Source organism: Alternaria novae-zelandiae, assembly GCF_023758075.1.
Source record: "Alternaria novae-zelandiae strain BMP 2774 chromosome Unknown scaffold_24, whole genome shotgun sequence".
Taxonomy (NCBI): Eukaryota; Fungi; Ascomycota; class Dothideomycetes; order Pleosporales; family Pleosporaceae; genus Alternaria; species Alternaria novae-zelandiae.
In genome coordinates this window covers 110,046-131,260 of record NW_026056984.1, presented here as the reverse complement: position 1 = coordinate 131,260, position 21,215 = coordinate 110,046, and the positions used below count along the sequence as shown (strand labels likewise).

At 53.2% G+C, this 21,215-nt stretch overlaps 4 protein-coding genes across 4 annotated transcripts; 2 read left to right on the top strand and 2 right to left on the bottom strand.

Moving 5' to 3' along the window:
- Nucleotides 1–6,682: 6,682 nt before the first annotated feature.
- Nucleotides 6,683–7,477, top strand: J4E88_009403 (uncharacterized protein; the record flags this gene model as incomplete). The annotated part of the gene is made up of 2 exons (XM_049403005.1): nucleotides 6,683–6,743; nucleotides 6,795–7,477. 2 exons carry the CDS (start codon nucleotides 6,683–6,685, stop codon nucleotides 7,475–7,477), a joined length of 744 nt encoding a protein of 247 aa, XP_049251133.1.
- A 149-nt stretch (nucleotides 7,478–7,626) lies between these two features.
- J4E88_009402 (uncharacterized protein) lies at nucleotides 7,627–9,248 on the bottom strand (the record flags this gene model as incomplete). The annotated part of the gene is made up of 2 exons (XM_049403004.1): nucleotides 7,627–9,037; nucleotides 9,088–9,248. 2 exons carry the CDS (start codon nucleotides 9,246–9,248, stop codon nucleotides 7,627–7,629), a joined length of 1,572 nt encoding a protein of 523 aa, XP_049251132.1.
- Nucleotides 9,249–13,757: 4,509 nt separating this feature from the next.
- J4E88_009401 (uncharacterized protein) lies at nucleotides 13,758–16,007 on the bottom strand (the record flags this gene model as incomplete). The annotated part of the gene is made up of 2 exons (XM_049403003.1): nucleotides 13,758–15,614; nucleotides 15,663–16,007. 2 exons carry the CDS (start codon nucleotides 16,005–16,007, stop codon nucleotides 13,758–13,760), a joined length of 2,202 nt encoding a protein of 733 aa, XP_049251131.1.
- A 344-nt stretch (nucleotides 16,008–16,351) lies between these two features.
- On the top strand, nucleotides 16,352–20,326 carry J4E88_009400 (uncharacterized protein; the record flags this gene model as incomplete). The annotated part of the gene is made up of 6 exons (XM_049403002.1): nucleotides 16,352–16,492; nucleotides 16,540–16,912; nucleotides 16,959–17,761; nucleotides 17,809–17,843; nucleotides 18,291–19,143; nucleotides 19,196–20,326. 6 exons carry the CDS (start codon nucleotides 16,352–16,354, stop codon nucleotides 20,324–20,326), a joined length of 3,336 nt encoding a protein of 1,111 aa, XP_049251130.1.
- Nucleotides 20,327–21,215: the final 889 nt, after the last annotated feature.

The window sequence follows — 21,215 nt, the reverse complement described above, 5'->3', positions numbered from 1 at the left end:
ATTATCTGATGCAACGGTCATTGCCTGACTGCGGTTGACTCTCAAGAAACGGTGGTTCTACAGCCAGCTTGACACAACACGCATTGATTCACATCACTTGTTAAGCCAAACATCCGATCGCAATGGATGAGACGACCATCCATACTCCACGAGACCTGTCGGATCACTTTACTACGCAAGCAGTTCAACACAACCCATATGCTAGAATGCCATCGAAAAGAGCGATAGCGTGCGTGACATGCGCTAAGGCGAAAACCAAGTGTAACAAAGCTGTATGTACCTAGGCACATCTTGTATAGTCCAAGTTCCTGCGCTGATACTACATAGCTACCTTCATGCTCTCGGTGCATCACCAAGGGTATCGTATGCGAACCAAGATCCACTCGCCGTACTTCGGATAGCAACCACCGATCAAGCGTAAAGAAACCATCTAGACCACCGAAAAGGCATTTCTCGGCCGGTGTCATATCACGCCTCGATTCATATATTCCCTCGACGAGCTTGCATTCTCAAGAATCTCGAGGCTCATACGCAGCAACATACATTGATACCGAAGCCACCGCGAAAGCCAGCTGTCAAAACCCAGGGCTCTCTGGCTATCCAATGCTCACTCCGCTTTCACCAAGAGATTCGCAAACCCTCAACGGCAGTTACGCTTATATAAATACTTCCGAACAGGATCCAGATTTCTTCACTCAGTCTGTGGGTGCGAACAGCTATTTTAACCTGGGCACCATGTCACCGCAGACACCAAGCCCGATACATCCTTATCAGCCCGTATCCGTCGTGCACGAGACAGATCTCTGCTTGTATCCACGATTATGGTCCGATGAAGTATTGATGCCCATCGAATGTGGGCTCGACTTCAATGTCAACGATGTTCTACCACAAACTTGGGCTACGCCACACGTCACAGCCGACATTCCAATCGCGCAGACACCCTGGTGTTTGTCTGATTTCTTAGGCGCGTCCCAACAAACCCCAAACGAGCCAGTATCACACGCTACCGGAATCGCTTCCCCATTCCAGTACCAGTTCAGAGATACATCAAGTCCATATCATCCTGACTGGACTTTCTACGAACATACTATCCCCGACCTGAACGTTGCCACTTCGGCAACGTCCATCCATGACTTCAATTTTGCAATAAGTCGTCCGCCAATCTGGGAAGCTTCTTTGACATCGTAGCGGTACTGGCGGTTCTTGGCTGAGCCCGTTTGACAACGCGCATCTAAGGTAAATTGGCAACTGTTATGTAGACTACGAAATGCATGGCGCTCCCATTAACAAGAATCGACATTTCCAACCAAATCTTTCTCTTTGTGCTATGCGGCTCTCAAAGATCTTTGCACTCCAAGCGTTGGATGACTCCCGAAGCCTACGAAGAAGGTTTCCATACTAAAGTCCGCCTATCCCACGTCTGACCAACGTCTCTATTGATAATACGGCTATGAGATGCAGAGACGGTACATTGGAACTCTGTTCGAAAATTTTGCATCCGTCAAAAGGCGTGCTGCTGCAGTCTCCTCGGGGTTCCTGCATATGCACTCCTCGAAGCAAGATAGCCAATCCGCCGCGCTCCGACGTGTAGTCGCCTACTCCTGCCGTTTGAGCGGCTCAAACGGCTAAAATCATCCCTTGCATAGTATTGGTTCTTACACCTTCGCTCACTACCGCCTCAGTGAGCCAAAGCAAACTTGTGTCTTATAGCAAGCCTACTATGACAACGCTACTGCCCACTGTTCCCACGTGAAGATCATACTGCCTACGCCACCCTGGTCTTATCAGAATCAAGGCATGTCTAGTATGATCTTCAACCTTGCAGCCGAGGTCACACGAGCGTTGATCATATGACAACGACCGAGTGTTGTAGTCATGGTGTTCGTTTTCGTCGGAGTTCACAGCCTTCTTGCCACCCTGCATTCGTGGCGAGAACACCCCACTGTCATCCTTCCATTGCTTACTCGCATAACTCACCGATAGGTGGCAGATGTTCCGTCAAAACCCTCAAGGCAAGGTACCACAGCGCGCATGCGTCTTCAAGCATACGCACCTCATGGCCATCATGCATTGTGCCTGGACCTGGCGTTCGATTTGCACGTGTGAAGAAGGCCAGCGTTAGGGAGAACAAGGTACATGATGCTGCGTTGCATCCAGAAAGATACTGTATGAGTGAGTGGGCCCTGCATCCATTGGACGACGCAGGGGACAGGTCTGGAGCAGCGATTCAGGATTTCGCGCGCTTTCAGCAGTGGCTTATCGGCTACTTCGAACACCTACACTGCGAACCTTGCTCTTGGAGCGGATGGGTCGTTTGGTAATTCTCGAAAAATTGTAACATCTATAAAGAGCTGTGAGATGGTGGATTGGATGCGCATCTCATACAGCTGATTTTCTTCCTAATCTCAGAACAGTGTCGGCCCGCTGCGGAAACATGGTCTCTACACATCGACGGACCGTCCCATCACTCGCGCGTGACGGCACGCCCTTTGCGAGAAAACAGCGACCATGGCGCCACAGCGCTTGTCAGACGCATGCACGGCTCACCCATGGAGGGCGCATGTGGTTAGCTCGGCAGATCCTGCGGCCGAAGCCCACCTCTAGCGGGCTGTACCGACGCGAACGTAGGGGCCTGCGGCATCGTATCTAGGTCTTCTTCGAACGTCAATTCTACGATTCTCACACCACCAAATTGACCTACAGTCAGCCTTTTGAATGATTCAAGAAAAAGGCGCCGCGCCCACCTGGTAGCTTGCTGCTTATCGATAGCGTCAAGTCCAATCGTAGGTACCGTGATCCTTCATCGTTCGTGTCATCATCGTGTGGGATCAGGCGTGTTGCCTGGATGCAGGAACGATGATCACTCAAAGGCTTGGCAAAATGGGACTCAGGTTTCCCATGGTGTCTTCCTGATCCAAAACCTGGCGTATAGCATATGCTACCGGAGTACTGGGTTCTGCAACCACCAGCCCGGTAGTGGTTGGTCGTATTCGAGGCCTTCCGGGACACACACCCGTTCCTCCGATGACCATGTACCGCAGAATCTACGGCGCAAGCACTACCGGAGCGCATGAAGGTTAGATTACACGCCGAACACCCTTGCTTTTTATCGATTTACAGGTCTCGGATGACCAACACCACCTACATCCGTCCTGTGGCGTGCTTCCCTGGTCATGATTATCCCGACAATGTCTACAGTTTCTTACCGTTCCGATACTTGTTTGTCTATTTTATTGGCTGATGCTATACCCAAATGCACTCCTGCCGTTGCCTAGTCTCGCGGGCCTTCTCGGTTACGACACGGACACTGAGTTCGCAGCTGGGAAACCTCCAGTCGAAGTGCATGGCCATTCTTTGTCCATATCAGCTCTGAGCGTGTCACTCTATCGAAAGCCAAGTTATCGTCTCCACCATTTCGTCAGCCAATAGAACCTCGCATCCATCCAGCCAGAGCCAGTGGACCAGCCACATGGGAGACTGGGATGATATACCCAGGCCGAGAATCCACCGCCATGGAACGGACCCCACTTGCAGCGAGTATGATGAGGGTGGGTGTATCATGTGAGACATGAGTCTGGCAAGAGTTCAGTCTATCCCCAAGCGCAATCGGGCCGAGCCATGGAATACGGTAACGAGTATCCAGACTGGACAGTGTGGACGCTCTTCCCGTGCACGCCTCGTACTTCATCGTGATCGAGCCACGATAACAGGAAAGGTACCGAGCCTATCAAATGGCACGCAAAATGTACTCTTCGATCGAGTGACCCGTGAAGGATGCTCTGATGGCGGATATCGATAACTTCCAGCGGCAAAACAAGGGCCTGGATGACATGACCGCGTTGACCGGTAAGGCTGACCTTACCAAAGACTCCTCCTGCGAACATGGCAAGGGTAAAGCTTCACCCGAGTAGTGAGGATGGATAGCAGACGAAGGTTGGTCAGCTCCTTCCCGGCCGTCTTTCCCTGCTAGGACACACATCGCAAGGTGCCACTTGTCTTCTCAACACCAACCCGTCTCGAAGATCTCAATCCTTCCCGTGTCGTCCCGACCCTTCCTTCCCGCCGCAAGCGCTCCCCGAGTACAGTCTTTCCACTCAGCACTAGCTCGAACAAGGTGACCGGCATACTTCCACTATTGAAAAGCGACGTTGGTGTGAACGGAGGCCACCCGGTCCACCATGGACGCGTATCCCACCTGGCATGCTGACGCCGTCGGCTTGGTTCTGGGACCTACTCCACATTGCTTCGCGTCGAAAAGCGAATACGGTATTCAGCCGGTCGAGAAGGTTCCGAGGGATGGTTAAGATACCACGTTGTTATCACCACCCGGCTCTGGAAGTGGTGGCGAGACGGATTTCCGCCATGGCCTGGAAGCGACGCGTGGATGTGCCAGCCGATCTCGGAACGAAGAAAGGTGTCTGAGGGTCTGGGTGCAATCGGCAATGCATAGCGGTCCCTAGTGTTCAACCCAGCCGTCGGCGTGCGCGTAAAGCCTTTTCTCCTCGGAAGATGGCGGAGTAGTGCTCCTTCTGATCGAGCTACGGGAACGTAGTCAGGTGACTGGGACGTCTTCGGTGAACATCATATCTCCAATCCGTATAGCCGTTAGCCACGACGGCCTTCGCGTGCGAATCAAAGTAACTTTGCGTCGTCTCTTCTCATACTCGGTTACTTACCGCACACGTGGCACGTATACGCTCCACGTGTGGCTGAAGCACATGTTCCTCGTCTCCTAGCACAGGAAACAAGGTGTTGAGATTATCGACCTCTCGCCTCAAAGCGTCGTCAGTCATATCTCGCAACGGAGTGACGTACAAACACTCTGCGCGCCGAGCCACAATGACCTCAGCATGATTTTCCTGTCCTGAAGTCAGCATCTGCTTGCCCTGAACAGTGGCTAGAACCGCAAGCTACTCCTGACAGCACCCCCTCCCCTCAGATGCAAGTAACTAATCGAACATACCTCAAGAACAATCTCACAAACCTCCACATAAGCCTCCGCTTCCCAAAAGCTAAACCCAACCACAACATCCACGCCCCTCCCCTTCTCTCCACCACCCCACTCCTCAAACCTCAGTCTTCCATGCTCAAGATCCGATCGCACCTTCCACCTTTTCGACACCTGCAGCGGTGTAAAGTTCTGCAACATATTGTACAATAGGGACAGGGAAAGGAACGGCTGCGCGCCATCATGCACAATGCAGATTTTACGTAGTCGCTTGATATCTCTTTCCCACATGATGCGCCAGAGTATCTGCACGATAAGTTCGCGACCGGGTCCGCCGATGCCTTTTTCTGTGTGCTCGGGGCGGTACCGGATGTAGAGTTCTTCTAGGGAGGTGAGGCTGGCGCGGGCGAAGTTGAAGGGTTTTACGCGGCGCCGGTTTATGTCTGGGGTGTAGAGTGAGGTGAGATCTGATGGGAGTTTTATCTGGAGTTTCGTGATGCTGGACATGGATGTTGGGGGGAGTAGACTGGTTCTTCGGATTAGGTCGTCTGATGACGACCATGGAAGAGTGAAGATCGTTGCGGTCCAGGCGAGGGTGTGGTATTCTTCATGTAGTTGGCGGCATGCTGATGATAGTGATAATGGGGAATGCTGTAGTGGCGGTGGTGCGGTGCCTGGGTCGCGGGTGAAGATGTAATCTATTATTTGGTTCTTCAATTCACCCGGTAGCAGGAGGAGCGGGGATTGCTGTGCCATTGTCATTGAGGTAAGACATCTGGATCGCCGTGTATATGAATATACGCGTACAAGATTGCGCGCTATTGCTTTCTGTGATGGCGAATATGATGAGTTTGTTGTTCATCGCCGCTGCTGCGGAACGCGTGTCATGCTGTGTGGGGCTCATTCCGAAGCTTAGTCAGGGGTCCAAGTTTGATCTTGATGTTGTCATCGTTCCTGCGCATGCAGGTGCTCATCGCACTCGAGTTGTGACGACGATTCCTTTGACATGCAAGCGCCAATTTGTTTGTTAGGTCCAGTGTTTCGAAGGCTACTAATGCATATGCTTGACGCGAGTGGGAACGATGCGACACGCTCTTGAGCATCGGCTTCACGCGTACGCGACGCGTCCCTTCTAGACTGCTTTCCCCGCCTGCAGCGTCTGACTACAACCTCGACAAAATTTACAAAGCAAAGTATCAAGTCATCATACCGCTACGAAGGAACTCACTCGCAGTACAAATAAGCTTTGCGCGCAACGGCGTGGCTGCCGCCAACGCTTTCACCTAAGCCCAGGTACCCAGAACAGCACGTCCGATCTCATTCTACCCGGCACGCTACACCTCGTTACCCGGACTGAAACATGTCCAGTACGAATGGTACCACCCATAGCCACTATATGAGCACTCTAGAGATGCCGCCTACCCCGCTTGGGCTTGGGTCGACATAGCCCATCCGGCAATCTGGAGTTCATCTAAAAACTACCACATCGGGACCACGTACTATCGGCAGCAACCGAACCGATACCATTGGCACCAGGCAGCTGCACCATCAGCAAGAAGGATTTGCGCATGTATTAGCATGGTCATGAGGACTCTCATCTTGAGCGCCGTGCTTCCAGCAGAGCCTTCGTCAAAGTAGGATCGGTGATGGCCGGGCTCAGACTGAGCGGTGGTATAAGACAGGCTGAGATGGCTAAGTTTCAGCAAAGTTATTAATCGGAAAGCAGCAGCAGTCATGAAGTCCGTCGTCCTTCCATGGCTAGCAACGGCCCTTGCGCAGCAGGCTAGCGCACATTGTTCGTACTTCCATCTTTGTCCTCAGAACTAGTTGCTAACGAGCCTTTTAGATGTATTCAACCGCCTCATAGTAAACAACACCATCTCTCGAGAGTTCCAATACGTCCGCGACGTCTCTGGCAACGCCGGTACCTACAATGACCTCTGGCTCAAGACCTTTCCCATCTATGGGCCCGAAAACGCGAACGTCACATGCGGCCGCGGCTCCTTCCCCGTCCACAACGCCGATACTATAGAGACAGCGACCATTGTTGCTGGGAGCGATGTTGGACTCATGGTGTCTGGGCCCTACTACGAAGGTGATGTCCAAGGATACATCTTCCACGAAGGGCCTGGGCAAGTGTTTCTTTCTAAACTGCCGGATGGAACAAAGAGTTTGATGGAATATGACGGGAAGGGAGATTTCTTCAAGATCGCATACGCAGGGCCGGCGGACAAGACGACGTGGTCGACTATGGATACACTCGCTATCAACTTCACGATTCCCGCTGCCACGCCCTCGGGCCAATACCTCTTGCGCATCGAGCACTTCATGCCGTCCATGACTCTTGGACAGAGTCAATGGTTCGTGAACTGTGCGCATGTGGAGATTGTGGGAGGCGGCGATGGGAGTCCAGGCCCGATGGTCAGGTTCCCAAATGCGTACGCTGAAGATGACCCAAGTATCTGGTTTCCTACGCCGAACGATCTGAGCTTGTACAAAGAGCCGAAGCCGGCAGTGTGGAAGGGCTGAACAATGGTCTATGGGGACAAAATGCAAGAGACTGATGGCGCTCCAGCTATAATGAGAGAGATACATTGCCACATGTGAATACATGCAGAATCACAATGGTTCATGATCTACCCTGGACCCGAAGTCGGTGTCATGTGTTCTTTCCGCGACTACGCCCTGTTTACATCCATCTTTCCCTTCATCAGCCTGAGCGCCCACACTCCGTCAACTGCAATGATAGTGAAGAACGAGAATACCAGACTTCCACCAAATACCAAGCTGTGATAAGTCCAAGCATCTCCTGCATTCAGATCAACCACTTGACACGCAATTGCCCATGGCAAGACATAAAGGACATTCGATGCGAGAGACTGGTAGAGATACCAAGCTGGGCGCGTCGATACCAGAATCGCAGCTAGTTGTGTCGACACACCATACATGATGTAGCACCAGTCGATGGTGCGCCACATGCGCGCAGCTATATGTGAGACCTCCTCAGAGCCTGAGAGGTATCGTGCGAAAGGCTCAGCACCGGCGAAGGACATGATGAGACAGAGTGGAATCTCCACCATCAAGACTATGATGACAGAGTAAAGTGACCAGCGTACAACGCTCCACAACTGTCGGTGTGTAATTTGGAGCTTCGCAGCCTGTGAGATGCTCACAATGGTCGAGCGCAATGCTCCCCATGAGTGTCCCACGAAGGTCAGTGTGGTCGCCTCCAGTGCCATTACGGGTACCATTATCAGTCCCCATCGGATGGTTGAGAAGACACCCCAAGCAGCTGCGTAGTCGCTGCCCAGTCCGACAATACCGTGGACTAACCACAGGTATAGTGCGTTCCGGATGGCAGATTCCGAGAAGAAGATCGTACCTGGCCTGGCGAGTGTGACAAGGGCTGGTAGTGAAGGAGCTGTACCGCGGCTGGATGTGTCGCTATGAACCGGCGACTTGGAGCTGACACTCGTCGTGTAGAGAAAGTACGCCAGTCCTGCGAAGGCTGAACTGAGGTTGCAAGCCAGTGAGATACCAGCCTGCATGTTCACCGTGGGCGTGATGCTCCCGACATGGAATTTAGAGATGATGATCAAGTCCAGAATGATATTGACAGCGAACTTGACGGAACTGATGATGAGTGGGACATCAGGCTTATCCAGCGCGCGAGTTGACGTTGAAATCGCATACTCCACTGCCGAACTAAATGCAGAGAACGCAGAGATGCGAATATACGTGACACTCACGTCTCTCACTTCGACAGGAACAAAGCCTTGCGCGAAAGTAGAAGCGCCTGCGACGAAGCCGATGCTCATGATAAGGCCGAGGAGTGATTGGAAGAGGATCAGAGTGTGAGTGAGCTGCAAGCGCTCACGGAAACCACGACTGGACTTGTCGCCGATGACGAGGTAGGAAGCGCGCGGAAGACCTTCGTTTAAGACTTCTGCGACAACGCCGATGTAGGTGTACGTGTCTGTGGTGACTACCATGGAGGAGTCGATGTTCGCAATCCATAGCTTCGACAAGGTGCTATAGAGAGCTGGCAGGATGAAGGCGCAGATGTTGAACAAAAGCGCTCCTATGTATCTGTTTAAAATCAGTACATTTTTCAGAACATCTGCGCAGTGTATCCATACGTATCGCGATGCAGTGAAGGCTTTAGATCGACGATCGCCTGCTTCTTCCACGATAAGCGCTCGCGATCTTGTGCTCCATCGAACGCTTCGTAGCGCTCATCTACCGCAGAGCCGTCAGGCGAGCTGGTAGCGACTATGTTATCGTTTTTGGATGGAATCATCTGGTATCGATGTCGGGGACGTGGTTGTGGTGTGAATTGCAAAGGACAAGTGAGAGTGGGCATGTTTGTTTATAACTGCGTGGGGTAAAGGCCATACAAAACAAGCTTGATGACAAACAATCGAGCCACATGCACATGCACGACGCCGTGCAATGCATGTTAAACGAGTACAGTCAATGGGTGGTGGGATGTGATGGTGAAGGAAAAGGCTATGCGGGACCGATGGTGGGGAAATGCAGGGCTTCGCCGCGGACCGTGATCCTTAGCGAGGTACAGGATGGTCCGCGGAAGTACAAGCTGCAATGTGATAGAGTGTTTGATTGGACAGATTGAAGGCAAGTTGCAACAGACACTGTGCGAAAGGAATGTATTGGCTCGCTTCGAGAGCGACATCACTGGCAACCTTGCTCATACTTGACAATATATGCGTTCTTGACTGACAGCCAAGTGCTGTTGAATGTGTGGATAAATCTCATTTGGAACTATGTCGGGTCACAATTTTCTTCGGCCTCAGCAAAGTACGAAATACTCGCTAAGCAATGTTTTCTTCCTATAGGAGAAGTCAGTGTCGGTTTCCGCGTCCGCTGCCGCAAGGTATTGGTCGACATCGTCCACCACTTCATGACCGTAGTAGCTACCATCCATCCAACCATCCACATAACATTCCCCGATTAACTTCCAACGCACATCAATACTATCGTGCGCCTGTCTTAGCACAAATGGTACGCTGCCCCCGTCGAAAATGACCACAAGGTCGTCAACCATGACTTGCTTGGGTGCTCTGCCCATGTACCCTTTGACAGTAGTGAATATGTAGGAGTAGACATTATCCCAAGCGTAATCTGAAGGCAGATGGCGGAAGTCCTCTGGCATGGCTGGTGATGGGGGGTGCTTGGGCCAGGTGACAACTCGCCAAAATTGCTTCTGAATTCTTTCTGGTGTCATATTCTTCCTCGTCGGATTCTGGTCCGTGATTCGATCCGCACAGGCTTGAATCTTACAGAACACCTCCAGCAGATTTGTAATCGCAGTGCCGGTTGGGTTGTTAGTCCCAAGAGTATGGAGAAGGCCCGTTGAATCTTTGAGCCATATATTGGACGACGATACGACTTCAGCAGATCGAAGAAAATCTTCTAAAGTCTGATGTATGTCTGTCTTAAGTCGTATCTGAGCTTCTCTCTCAGATGGTGACATAATCTGTGGCTTCCAACAGCCGCTGATGCGGTCAACGATTACACCTCGAATCTTGATGGAGGCAGGCCGAATCAATTCCGCACAGGTAACTCGGCTCATACCCGTTCTGCTTGCTTCGGTATCACTTCTTATCTTGTCAGAGGTATAATGTGGTCGATAGAGAAATGATGGATATAAGTCGTCTTGTCCTCGGAAATCCGCGTCGCGTAATATGTCTATATTTCCTGCGGTAATTTCCGACCAGGTGAACTCGAGAAAGACGTTTGTAACAGTGAGACTGTAGTTGGGAACTATCCTAGTCGGTCCTTGGACCAGTCCAAGGAGAGCATATATCTGATCCCGTTCATCAGTACACTTAGGAGGGATACTGTGTACCCATTGACAACATTCGTAAAGTGATACTCCTGGTGAGCCAGAGTATGAACAGCCGTCTTCCCACACGACACGAAAATAGAAGAGATTTTTCACCATGTTGAACATGTTGACGCTGTGGCGGAATTCAAGCGCAAGTGATGATGCGGAGTCCACCTCCGTGATTCTGGGAGAGGTATATTTGATGGCCCTTTCCAGTACAAGGTCACTGATATGTTGGTTGCCAGCGCAGAAACGCACATCTTTAGCGAGAATGAACTCTTGTATGGTCCATAGTCTAGTGAACCATGGTCTTCCAATAATTCTGAGAACACTCATCATAACGTTGTAGACAGGGCAGATAAACTCGAGGTTGGCAGTTGAATCGACAGTATATGCTGCTTTTTCAAGCCCTTCCAATGCTTTGAAAGCTTCGCTGAAATTTTCGTTACCCAGCCACACCATGACCCTTCTCGCTGTCGCGTAGATGGAGCCCATATTCTTAACTTGGTGGCTTTTCTCATCGTTATCCGACTGGTTAATGCAGACTGCATCTGCCCAGAGGATCCGGCTTCGGTCCGGGTAGCGCATCGCCCTCAGCGCAAGATACAAGCTCTCTGTGATGCGCAACAGACCGTTGCTTTCCACATCGTGTAGATAGCATGCGGGGTTAGGGCTGCCCCAAACGTATGAGATAGCTTCGAACTCAACATCGGAATTTGTTCGGTGTATCTCAAGTATTCGACACGACAAGGTTGATTCGGACGACCCTGGTAGAAGCTCAAGAACGCGAATTGTATCTGGAGTCTGCAGCGCTTTGTGTATGTGACGCTGGACATCAGGGTGGACCAAATCGGAAGTGTCCACTGAATCGGACATCTCGATAGCATGAGGCTGATCGGACGACATTGTGCGGCGCTTCAACCAAGGATTGGCTGTAGGATATGCTGTAATGCACCTTATTTTTGGAAAGGACTGGCGGAGTTTTTGGTGTACGACTTGGGTCTGTTCGTGTGTAGTTCATGAGGGATGGGGATGCGAGATTGAGGTGAGTAGGCAACGAGAAGTGCGAAAGGCTGAAGGCTGAAGGCAGCGTCTTATATACGTCTATCCATTGGGTCTTGCGCAGTCATGCGCGAAAGTCGCGCATACACCTATCACAGCTTGCCCTGCCGCGCACCGCATTGCATCGCCGACAGTGATAAGGCGAGTGCGCGGCAGGCCGAAGTACGGCACCGGCATGCATTCTCATAACGCGCTGGTGTGGTTAAACATACAACTTGGATGATTTGCTGTATTGATGGTGTATTGAATATTCGAGGATGAAGTAGAGATGCAGCAGGCGCCAGGCGCGCCCCGCAGACCAAGCCCAAAGCTGTCATCGTGCCCCACCCCACGTGGGCCATATGTGAGGTGCCTAGCACCCGAGGTAGGTAACCCTGGACGTGTCGGAAACTGTTCTACCTCAACATGGCATTCTTTCTACAATCTAAGAGGAACAAAGTCCCTCATATTGTGAATTGTTCGTAACACGATGATCGCGACTTCTAGATCTGGACGGTGATGGCAGCTCCTTTCACAGACCACACCTACACTCGTTCGCCTCGTTGTCTCACTAAACACCAATGCTAGGCTCTCACCATCTTCTGGAACTGGATCCCTAGCAAAAGAGCTTCTCTAGAAATGCATGATATGCTAAGGTCGCCAATTTCGCAAATCTGAAGATGTTGAACGTACCATCCCTCTACCGCAGACAAACGTCACAACCACCCACTCCTTCAGCACCTTCCTCCGAAATTTCCACAACTCCACTCGACCCAAACCTCAACCTAAACCACAAAACCCACACCCTCCCCTCCGGCACAACCTTCCACATCTGGACACCCTCCCAACCCCCCATCGCAACAATCATCCTCCAACACGGCTACGCAGAGTACTCGGCCCGCTACCTAACCTCCCACTCCTCCCTCATCCGGCACCTCCTCGCCGCGCACTACACCGTCTACGCCCTCGACCTGCACGGCCACGGCACCTCCCCCGGTCACACCCGCGCCGTCGTCCACGTAGGAAAAGCCGTAGCCGACCATTTCGCACTACGACATTATGCTGTTGAACAAGGGAACGGGAGACCGGTCGTGTTATTCGGGCATTCACTGGGCGGGTTGATAACCGCGGGTAGTGTAGTGGAAGATCCAGAGGGGATGGATGGAGTGATCCTAACCAGTCCCGCATTCCCAGGCCCCTTCCCCTACTTCGCTCGCGTAGCCGTCGGCGTCTTCGCACGCACAATACCCACAACTTCCATCCCCGGCCGCGCAGTACCCATTTCCGGCCTCACACGCCGTCAGATCGAGATCGAGAAATACCTGTCCGATCCTCTATACTCTAAGAAATCGATATGTTTCCTAACGGCTGCGACGGCCGTGGATGTTGCAGACAGCGTTAGAGCGAAGATGGGGGAGTGGACAGTGGCGACGTTGGTGGTGCATGGGGACGAGGATGCGTATTGTGATTGGAGGGGGAGTGAGAGGTTTGTGGATGGGATAGGAAGTAAGGAGAAGGTGTTTGGGGTGGTTGAGGGGGGGAGGCATGAGTTGTTGAATGATGAGTGTGGGGAGGAGGTTTTGGAGATGGTTTTGGGGTGGATTAAGGGAAGGGTGTAGAGATGGATGGTTGTTGAATGCTTAAGAGTGTGCGATTGATGTGCTATAAACGCCACCCAATGCAATATCATCCTAGGCTATAGCAATGCATAGCAATGCAGGCCGAACTAGTGATTATACAAGATGCCGATATCCGTGTCTCGTTCTACATGATTGTGGATGAGCGCGGAATTAAAGTGGTATCGTCCTTGAGCTGAGAATTGGGGTCATCTTGCGGAAAAATGTGCAAGTTGAAATCAGAGCCATCGCCCAAGTCGCTTGCGCTGATGATCTCCTTCTTGAGAAAATACTGAACATGTGTCTAGACAGTGCTTCCACTGCTGAACACCTTGCCGAAAGCATCTCCCTCTTCCATACTCAGTCCCTCGTCTAGAATGTCATGCGCCATGTTGACGACTTCATCTTCGATCCCCGCTTCTAGCACTAAGCCCTCACTGAATGCCAACCGCGTCAGTGCAACGAGATAGGCATGATGACCACCTAGCGTATTCACCAACTTGCTCTTGATGTCAAAATCGGCATTCGTCGTCGCGACGTGATAAATCAGCTTCATAGTCGCATTGATGGAATCGACCTTTCGCTCTTGAGTCGGTGAGATGGGATGTCGATACAGGCTTGTGACACAATGGTCAAGGTACTTGATCAGTCGACCAATGCAGAGGCCGTTCTGAGCTAGACGACTAGAGCCGTATTCTGGGATGGAGAACTGCGTCAGGACCGAGATGACAAGCAGGCGAAGGTCCCAGAGATCTGCTTCGGAGATAGCTAAATCTTCATCGGAAGACGCCAAAGGATCTGGGACTGGCTTTGGCAGCTCGGTGAAGAGGTTGGTGAGACGATGGACCAGGGCGTCTTCGTTACTCGCTTGGTTGTCTTGGGCGGAATCTGCGAATGTGATGGGTCCTATTGAGGTGGACAGTGCAGAGGTGCCAAGTATGCGCAACATGAGCGTAATTTGGGCATGTGGCTGCTCTTTGACGAGGAGCATGATGGCGAAGCTTGAAGGAATCGCTTGCCATAGACGAGCTATTGCAGTGGAATCTACTGAGGACACGCAGCTGCTCGCGATCAGGTACAGCAACTCGAGACAGTCTTCAACATCGATGTGAGATGCAATCTCTTGCTGCTTCGGGGAGTAGAGATCGGCAACGGCCTTCTCACCCCCTTTAGCTGCTTTAGAAATGGGGTCCGCCACGAGATCAACAAAAGCGATTATAAGCGGTACTGCGCGCTCGGTGATCTTGACGGCGGTCTCGATGGGCTCACATGCGAGGACGAAGTGCAGTGCATCGAGTATTAGAGATGTCGGAGCGTAGTACTTCTCGGACTGACACCGCTTCCACAGGTCCAGGAAGATGTGACATATCTGCAGTGCTAGCTCGTGCACATCAGACGTATTTATCTTCGCCAGAGCATCATACACGATCGAAGATAGTTTCTTGGATGGCTTGGACGGAAATGCATGCGACGTGAGTGCTTCGAGGACCCGATCTGTGCCGTTTGACGATGGATGTGACAGCAGGCGGTGCAGGAGGGTAAATCGGCGGTCGTCGCGTCGAAAGTGCTCGAGCAGTGCGGCGTCTATGATAGGACCCACGGCTGGTGCTGGCTCTGTCTCTCTTGGCCGAGTTCGCGGTTCGCTCAGCTGCAGCGCAGGCAGTTGTATGGGGCTCTGGTCGATAGCCTGCCGCTTCCGCTTGCCGGCTTGCTTTGGCGTCGCCGTCTTCTGCCTCTCGCGGTACTTTGACGGTGATGCCATGACAACGTCGTCGTCATCAAAACCATCGCCCAGTGCACCTCTCGTCTTCTGCCCCCTCTTAGGTGTACCGGCTGGACTGATTGCCTGCGCACCTGACTTGGGTCGTGAGGGCATGGTCCTGCCAGGCCGTCGGGCCATGACAGACTCTCGCGCCTCGTGCTGGTTGAACATGTTGTCCGTCTGCACCGACTCCTTCTCGCGCCGCAGCTTGTCCATCTCGGCACGCAGCTTGGCCAGTTCGGTGCTGTGCGACTGCTGCTGGTCCGCCAGCTGGCGCTCGTGTTTGCGGTTTTCGGCATCGTAGCGCCTTCGAAGGGTATCGGCCTCGCCCGCCTTGGTCTGCAGCTTCCCCTTCAGCTCCTCGGCTTCTCGCTTCTCGCGCGCCTTGTCTTGCTCTAACTGCGATGATCAGCGGGGCGTCTACAGACTGAGGTGGACGTGTCGCACCTTCTTGATGCGTTGGAGCAGCGCATTGGGGTCAGCCTGAGACCTGCGTGGCTGCTCTTCCACTTCCATCTGGTCATAGTGGCAATGTTCGATAATATCGTTGATGTTGTCATCGATGTGACTATCGTAGCCCTCCTCGTCCAGCGCATATAGAGGCGGCGGACTGTGCGCATCGTCCAGATTGACTACCTCGTCGCCATCGTCGGGGCCGTAGTCGGACTCTGGCTCCGTGTCGGGCTGGTGCTGTGTCGCGCGGATGGCGCTCGCCTCGAGATGCTGCAGGGCGTCGGCGGGGAGGTCGTCGAGGTCATCGTCGGAAAAGTCGTCGAAGTCGTCGTCAGCCATTGTCGGTCCATCTGCCAGCGGGCCTGCGCGTGAGCATGTCCCAAAGCGGTCGCGATGCGGGGCGCATGGACGCGTTGTTGGCGTGTTGGCGCAGGCGTGTTTGGGTGCTAGGGAAATTCACATGCAGGCTGCAGGGTCGCTAAGCTAAGCGGCGGTGCCATGACGCAAGCTGCCCGTGGTTACTTGTCCGCCAATTTCACTACTTGGCCCAGTCGAGCCTGCCGCCAACACCACCTCCTTCACCCACCCCGCCCTCACCCATCGCGCCTTCCCCTCCGGCCTCGCCCCGGCTGCCCCTATACCCCCCAAGGATACCAGGCGCAACCGCCCTCTCCTCCTTCACCATGGCGCGCCCGAGAAAGGACGTCAAGTTCAACCACCAGGTCCGCAGCGCCAGCAACGGCAGGGCGCGGAGACCCTCGCAGAGCATGTCCGAGTACAGCGACCCGGGCAGTCCGACTATCAAAGAAGAGACGGCCCCTCCCGTACGTTGGCAGCCCTCTGCCCACGTCTCCCCAGCTGACAGCGCCAGGCCACCGAACAGCCCCCCCAGACCGAGTACGAGAAGAAGAAGGCCAACTTCATAACGCGCACAACATGGACCCTCGTCATGATTGCCGGCTTCTTCTGGGCCCTCGGCGCGGGTCATCTCTTCATAATCATCATTGTCACGGCAGTCCAGGTCATATCCTTTAAGGAGGTCATCGCAATAGCAAACGTGCCCAGCAAGGCCCGCAGCCTGCGCTTCACCAAGTCGCTGAACTGGTACTTCCTCGGCACCGCCATGTACTTTCTCTACGGCGAGAGTGTCATCTACTACTTCAAGCACGTCCTGATGGTGGACCGTCTGCTGCTGCCCCTGGCTACCCACCACCGGTTCATCTCCTTCATGCTGTACATTATTGGTATGTCCACCAATCCCATGGTTCATAGCTGTGCTAATTTCTCCAGGCTTCGTCTTCTTCGTCTTCTCGCTCCAGAAGGGCCACTACAAGTTCCAGTTCACCCAGTTTGCTTGGACGCATATGGCCCTCTTCCTCATCGTTGGACAGGCGCACTTCGTCATCAACAACATCTTCGAGGGATTTATCTGGTTCATTCTCCCCGTCTCCATGGTCATTACCAACGACATCTTCGCTTACCTTTGCGGTATTACGTTTGGACGGACACCCCTCATTCAGATCTCACCCAAGAAGACATGGGAGGGCTTCCTCGGCGCCTGGTTCTTCACTGTTATCTGGGGTATGCTCGTTGTCCACTTCCTCGGCGACTACAAGTACTTCATCTGCCCTGTCAACGATCTGGGCGCAAACATCTGGTCCGGCCTCGAATGCAGGCCAAACCCGGTCTTCATCGCGCGCGACTACACCGTTCCATTCCTTCCAGAGGGTCTCCCCATTCCGCGAACTTTCAACATCATGCCAGTACAGTTCCACGTCATCATGCTCGGAACCTTTGCGTCTCTTATCGCGCCCTTCGGCGGCTTCTTCGCTTCTGGCCTGAAGCGCACCTTCAAGATCAAGGACTTTGGCGACTCTATTCCCGGTCACGGCGGCATGACTGACCGCATGGACTGCCAGTTCATCATGGGCTCCATTGCTTTCTTCTACTACTCAAGCTTCATCGCCGTGCACCACACCACAGTCGGTGGGGTGATTGAAGCAGCCATCACCGGACTCACCTACGAGGAGCAAATGGAGGTTGTCAAGATCATGAGCAAGCACTTGGTAAACCAGGAAGTGATATCACCAAAGGTATGTCGTACATTTCTTTTGTCGTGAGCACAGACTAACTTCTACAGGTACTAGAACTTCTTTCAGAGCAAGTGGTGAGGAGGTGAGCACGTGTTAGTGCGGATTACGACGAACTATAGGTATTTAGGGATGGGAAGGAACGCTACGCCTGACGCTGTTTCGATATAATATGGTACGGACGGGCATGGGCTTTGCATGAGACGTGTTGGTATTTGGGCGCATATACCCTTTTTGCGGCTTGACACGGGATAGGAAAAGCATCTGGAAAGTGCATATGTGAATATAATTACAAACTAAGCTCTTACCCATATTTCGCTCATGGTGATGCACAAGTCGCAGGTAGACATGTCGAACCGAGGCGCGCACGGACGCGACATGTTACGCTGCGCGCATTGAAACTTTGGCAAGGCACATCACCCACGCCAATGCCACCCCGCCCTTTCGTGAACGACGGCCTGTGGCGATGCCTGTGTCCGGGGTTTCCGTCGAACGCTGGAACGACACCACCTGTTGCAAGAGGAGGAGCTAGACTGCTACAGCGCAATGCATCGCGAAAAGATGCCATAGCCCACTGCGGCCGCCAACTGCGTACCTACAACCGCTCCAGCGCACCCTCGGCAGCGAACGACACTTTCTTCTCGCAGCCTGGGGCCGCTCTGAACGGCTTCCGGTCCTTTGCAGAAAAGCCTCGCACTCTCCCGTCGCACACATCACGAGATAGACCTCCGCTCGCCCAGCTCCCGACCTACATCCTATACGAACATGTGCGGGCCGAGGGTGCCAAGGGAAACTTCGACGAAGTCATGAATATCTGCAGGGTCTTGATCAAAGACAGAGGGGAATTCCCGAACCGGGAGATGTACACGGCCGTATTACACAGCTTCGTCGACTCCGTCAATGGCACCGCGGGGAAGGTCCGCAAAGTGCTGGAGGAGATGGGCTTCTGGGACGAGGCCGATGGATCTCTGACCGGAAAGCCAAGAATCTTGCTGGATGCGCGGGGCTGTGAATGCGTGCTTGAGGTGCTTGCAGTACACCCGGATTACCTCCTCCGCACCGACATACTCGAATACATGAAGTCGCGATGGTTCATGCCATCCGACCGTGCGCGCAACTTCATCATAGCCGGCATGCTGCGCGAGCGACATTTCGAACACGCACTCGAGTTGCTGGAGGAGATGGTCAGGAACAAAGCACGCGTGGAGAGCTGGCTGTTTGACAAGGCTATATGGATGCTGCTGGAGTTTGGCGAAGTCGAGGAAGCATTCTACGTGCTGAGTCTCAAGGAGGGCGTGCACAGCAAGAGTAGCGGAACCGGTACCGTCCAGCTCAGTATCGCTCTCTGGGGAGCGCTGCTAGATGCCGCGGCGCACAAGCAGCTTGTAAGCGGAGCCTGTGTTGTATGCATTAAGGGAAACTGCTAACATCATGAAGTACGCAGAGACGAGCCTTGTATGGATTGCGCAAGTTCAGCCGGGCTACCTGAAGCCTGGCACCAGCGCCTGCCTGCACGTACTCACTCTCGCCTCACGACAGGGAGACATCCAGCTCGCTACTGATGTCTTTCGCGTCCTGACCGAACGGGGTACAACGTTCACCTCGCAACACTATGAACTGCTCATATCCACGTACCTAAACGCCAACGACCTCCACGCAGCTCTGTCTGTCATCCTCATCATGGTTGATTCGAACTTGAAGGTCAACGCTGGGACCTGTGATCCTCTCTATTGGTATCTGTCCGCGAAAAGTCACAACGATGACAGCAGACCCATGCAAGCCTTCGGATATCTGCAAGACTTTGAGACTTCTGGCCGCAAAGTTCCCACCGCTGCCGTCAATGCATGCATCAAAGCTGGCATCGCAAACAAGCGCCTGGAAGAGGGCATCGAGATTTATAAAGCCCTACACACGGTATCTCATGCTGGCCCGAACACAGAAACGTTCAACATCATGTTTCAAGGCTGCCATAGATCCGCTCGCAAGGAGCTTGCCATGTTCTTCGCAAACGAGATGGTCAAGTTGGGTCTCAAACCGGACCGCATTACGTATGATCGCCTGATCCTGGTGTGCCTAGAATCGGGTGACCTGGAAGATGCTCTGCTTTACTATGAGGAGATGCGGTCAACGGGTGCGACAGCTGGCAAAAAGGGTCCCTTGAAGCCTAGAAGGAAGACGTGGGAGACTTTGATCCACAGGTGTGTATTGAAGGGCGACGAGAGGGCTGTTGCGCTGTTGAAGGATTACAAAGCTAGTGTGGAGGAACCGCGAATCGCAGTGGAGCGAGCTGTCATCGATCGCTTCGAGTATGGCATCATACCGACCAATCTAGCGGAGATCGGACGAGCGACAGCCGAACAGACAGCCGACGCTGTCAAAGACCGACATGGCAGGCCGGAGGCTGGTCAAACCCCAGACGCTGACTCGGAACTGTCGGAGGGACGAAGTGGGGCGGAGCCTGAAGGAACGAGCTCGAGTGTGAACACCGAGACGGGGACACAGAGAGCCGAATCCGTTGACGGGCTTTCACAGCTTATGAGAGTTAGCAAGAGCACCAAGCAGTACTAGAGTTTGAGCATTCATGCAAAGCCATCAGCAGGTCAGACATCGACTGAGGTCTGGCCAAGCAATAACAAGCTACACTATCGTCTCGCGCAAAGTCTTATCTCGCCGCATGCGCAGGTACATACTTTCAAACTTACCGGCGGTTTCTTGCTGTCTTCTAGCCGACCCCACGGGTGTGGAGCAATCAGGCAGATTCCCTGGTTATCCAGCTGTCGTTTCATCATCAAATCTGGGCCGGCGCACTACTCACGCGCGTTGAGCAAATTGCGTCTCTCGCCCGAGCTGCCTGCTGCCATCTTCCGACGTTACGGAGCGCGCACGGCGATGGTGGGGATAGAACAAGTACCGAGGCCGTAATGCGAACCAATCGCGCCGCACGCGTATCAAGGTTTTTAAGCACCTAACGTCTTCTTGGAAAAGCTTAAATCCTGCCGCAGAGCCTCAGTACAAATTCGGCCCACATGAAGCCTCAACCGTCATGATAGCGCTGCGACAAGGGCGTAAGGATTTTTCCTCCCCAGCCGCTCGCTTTGAGGCGAGCGACGCCGAACTATGGCCGCGGACGCAGACGCGCCCTGCTTTGTGGTCATGCTGCGAGTCAATTCCCGCAAGCACGGACTGCAGACCGGTCAACAAAGTCGAGGCCGTTTGTGGAGGGTTACCTGCTAGTGTTGCGGTGTATGGGGTCGGTGCTAAATCGAGGCATCCGGTGCAGCTCGCTGGCTGGCTATACCTGTATCTCCGGGTCAGGGTGTTTACCCCCAAAAGGCGGAGCACTAAGGCCGTCAATAATGCATTGACTGGAGTTTGTCTCCAGAGTAGTGTGCCCACATTGCAGGATATTGTGGGGTGCGCTTCTGGAGTACAAGTACTGAGCTGCTGTCCATCTCGT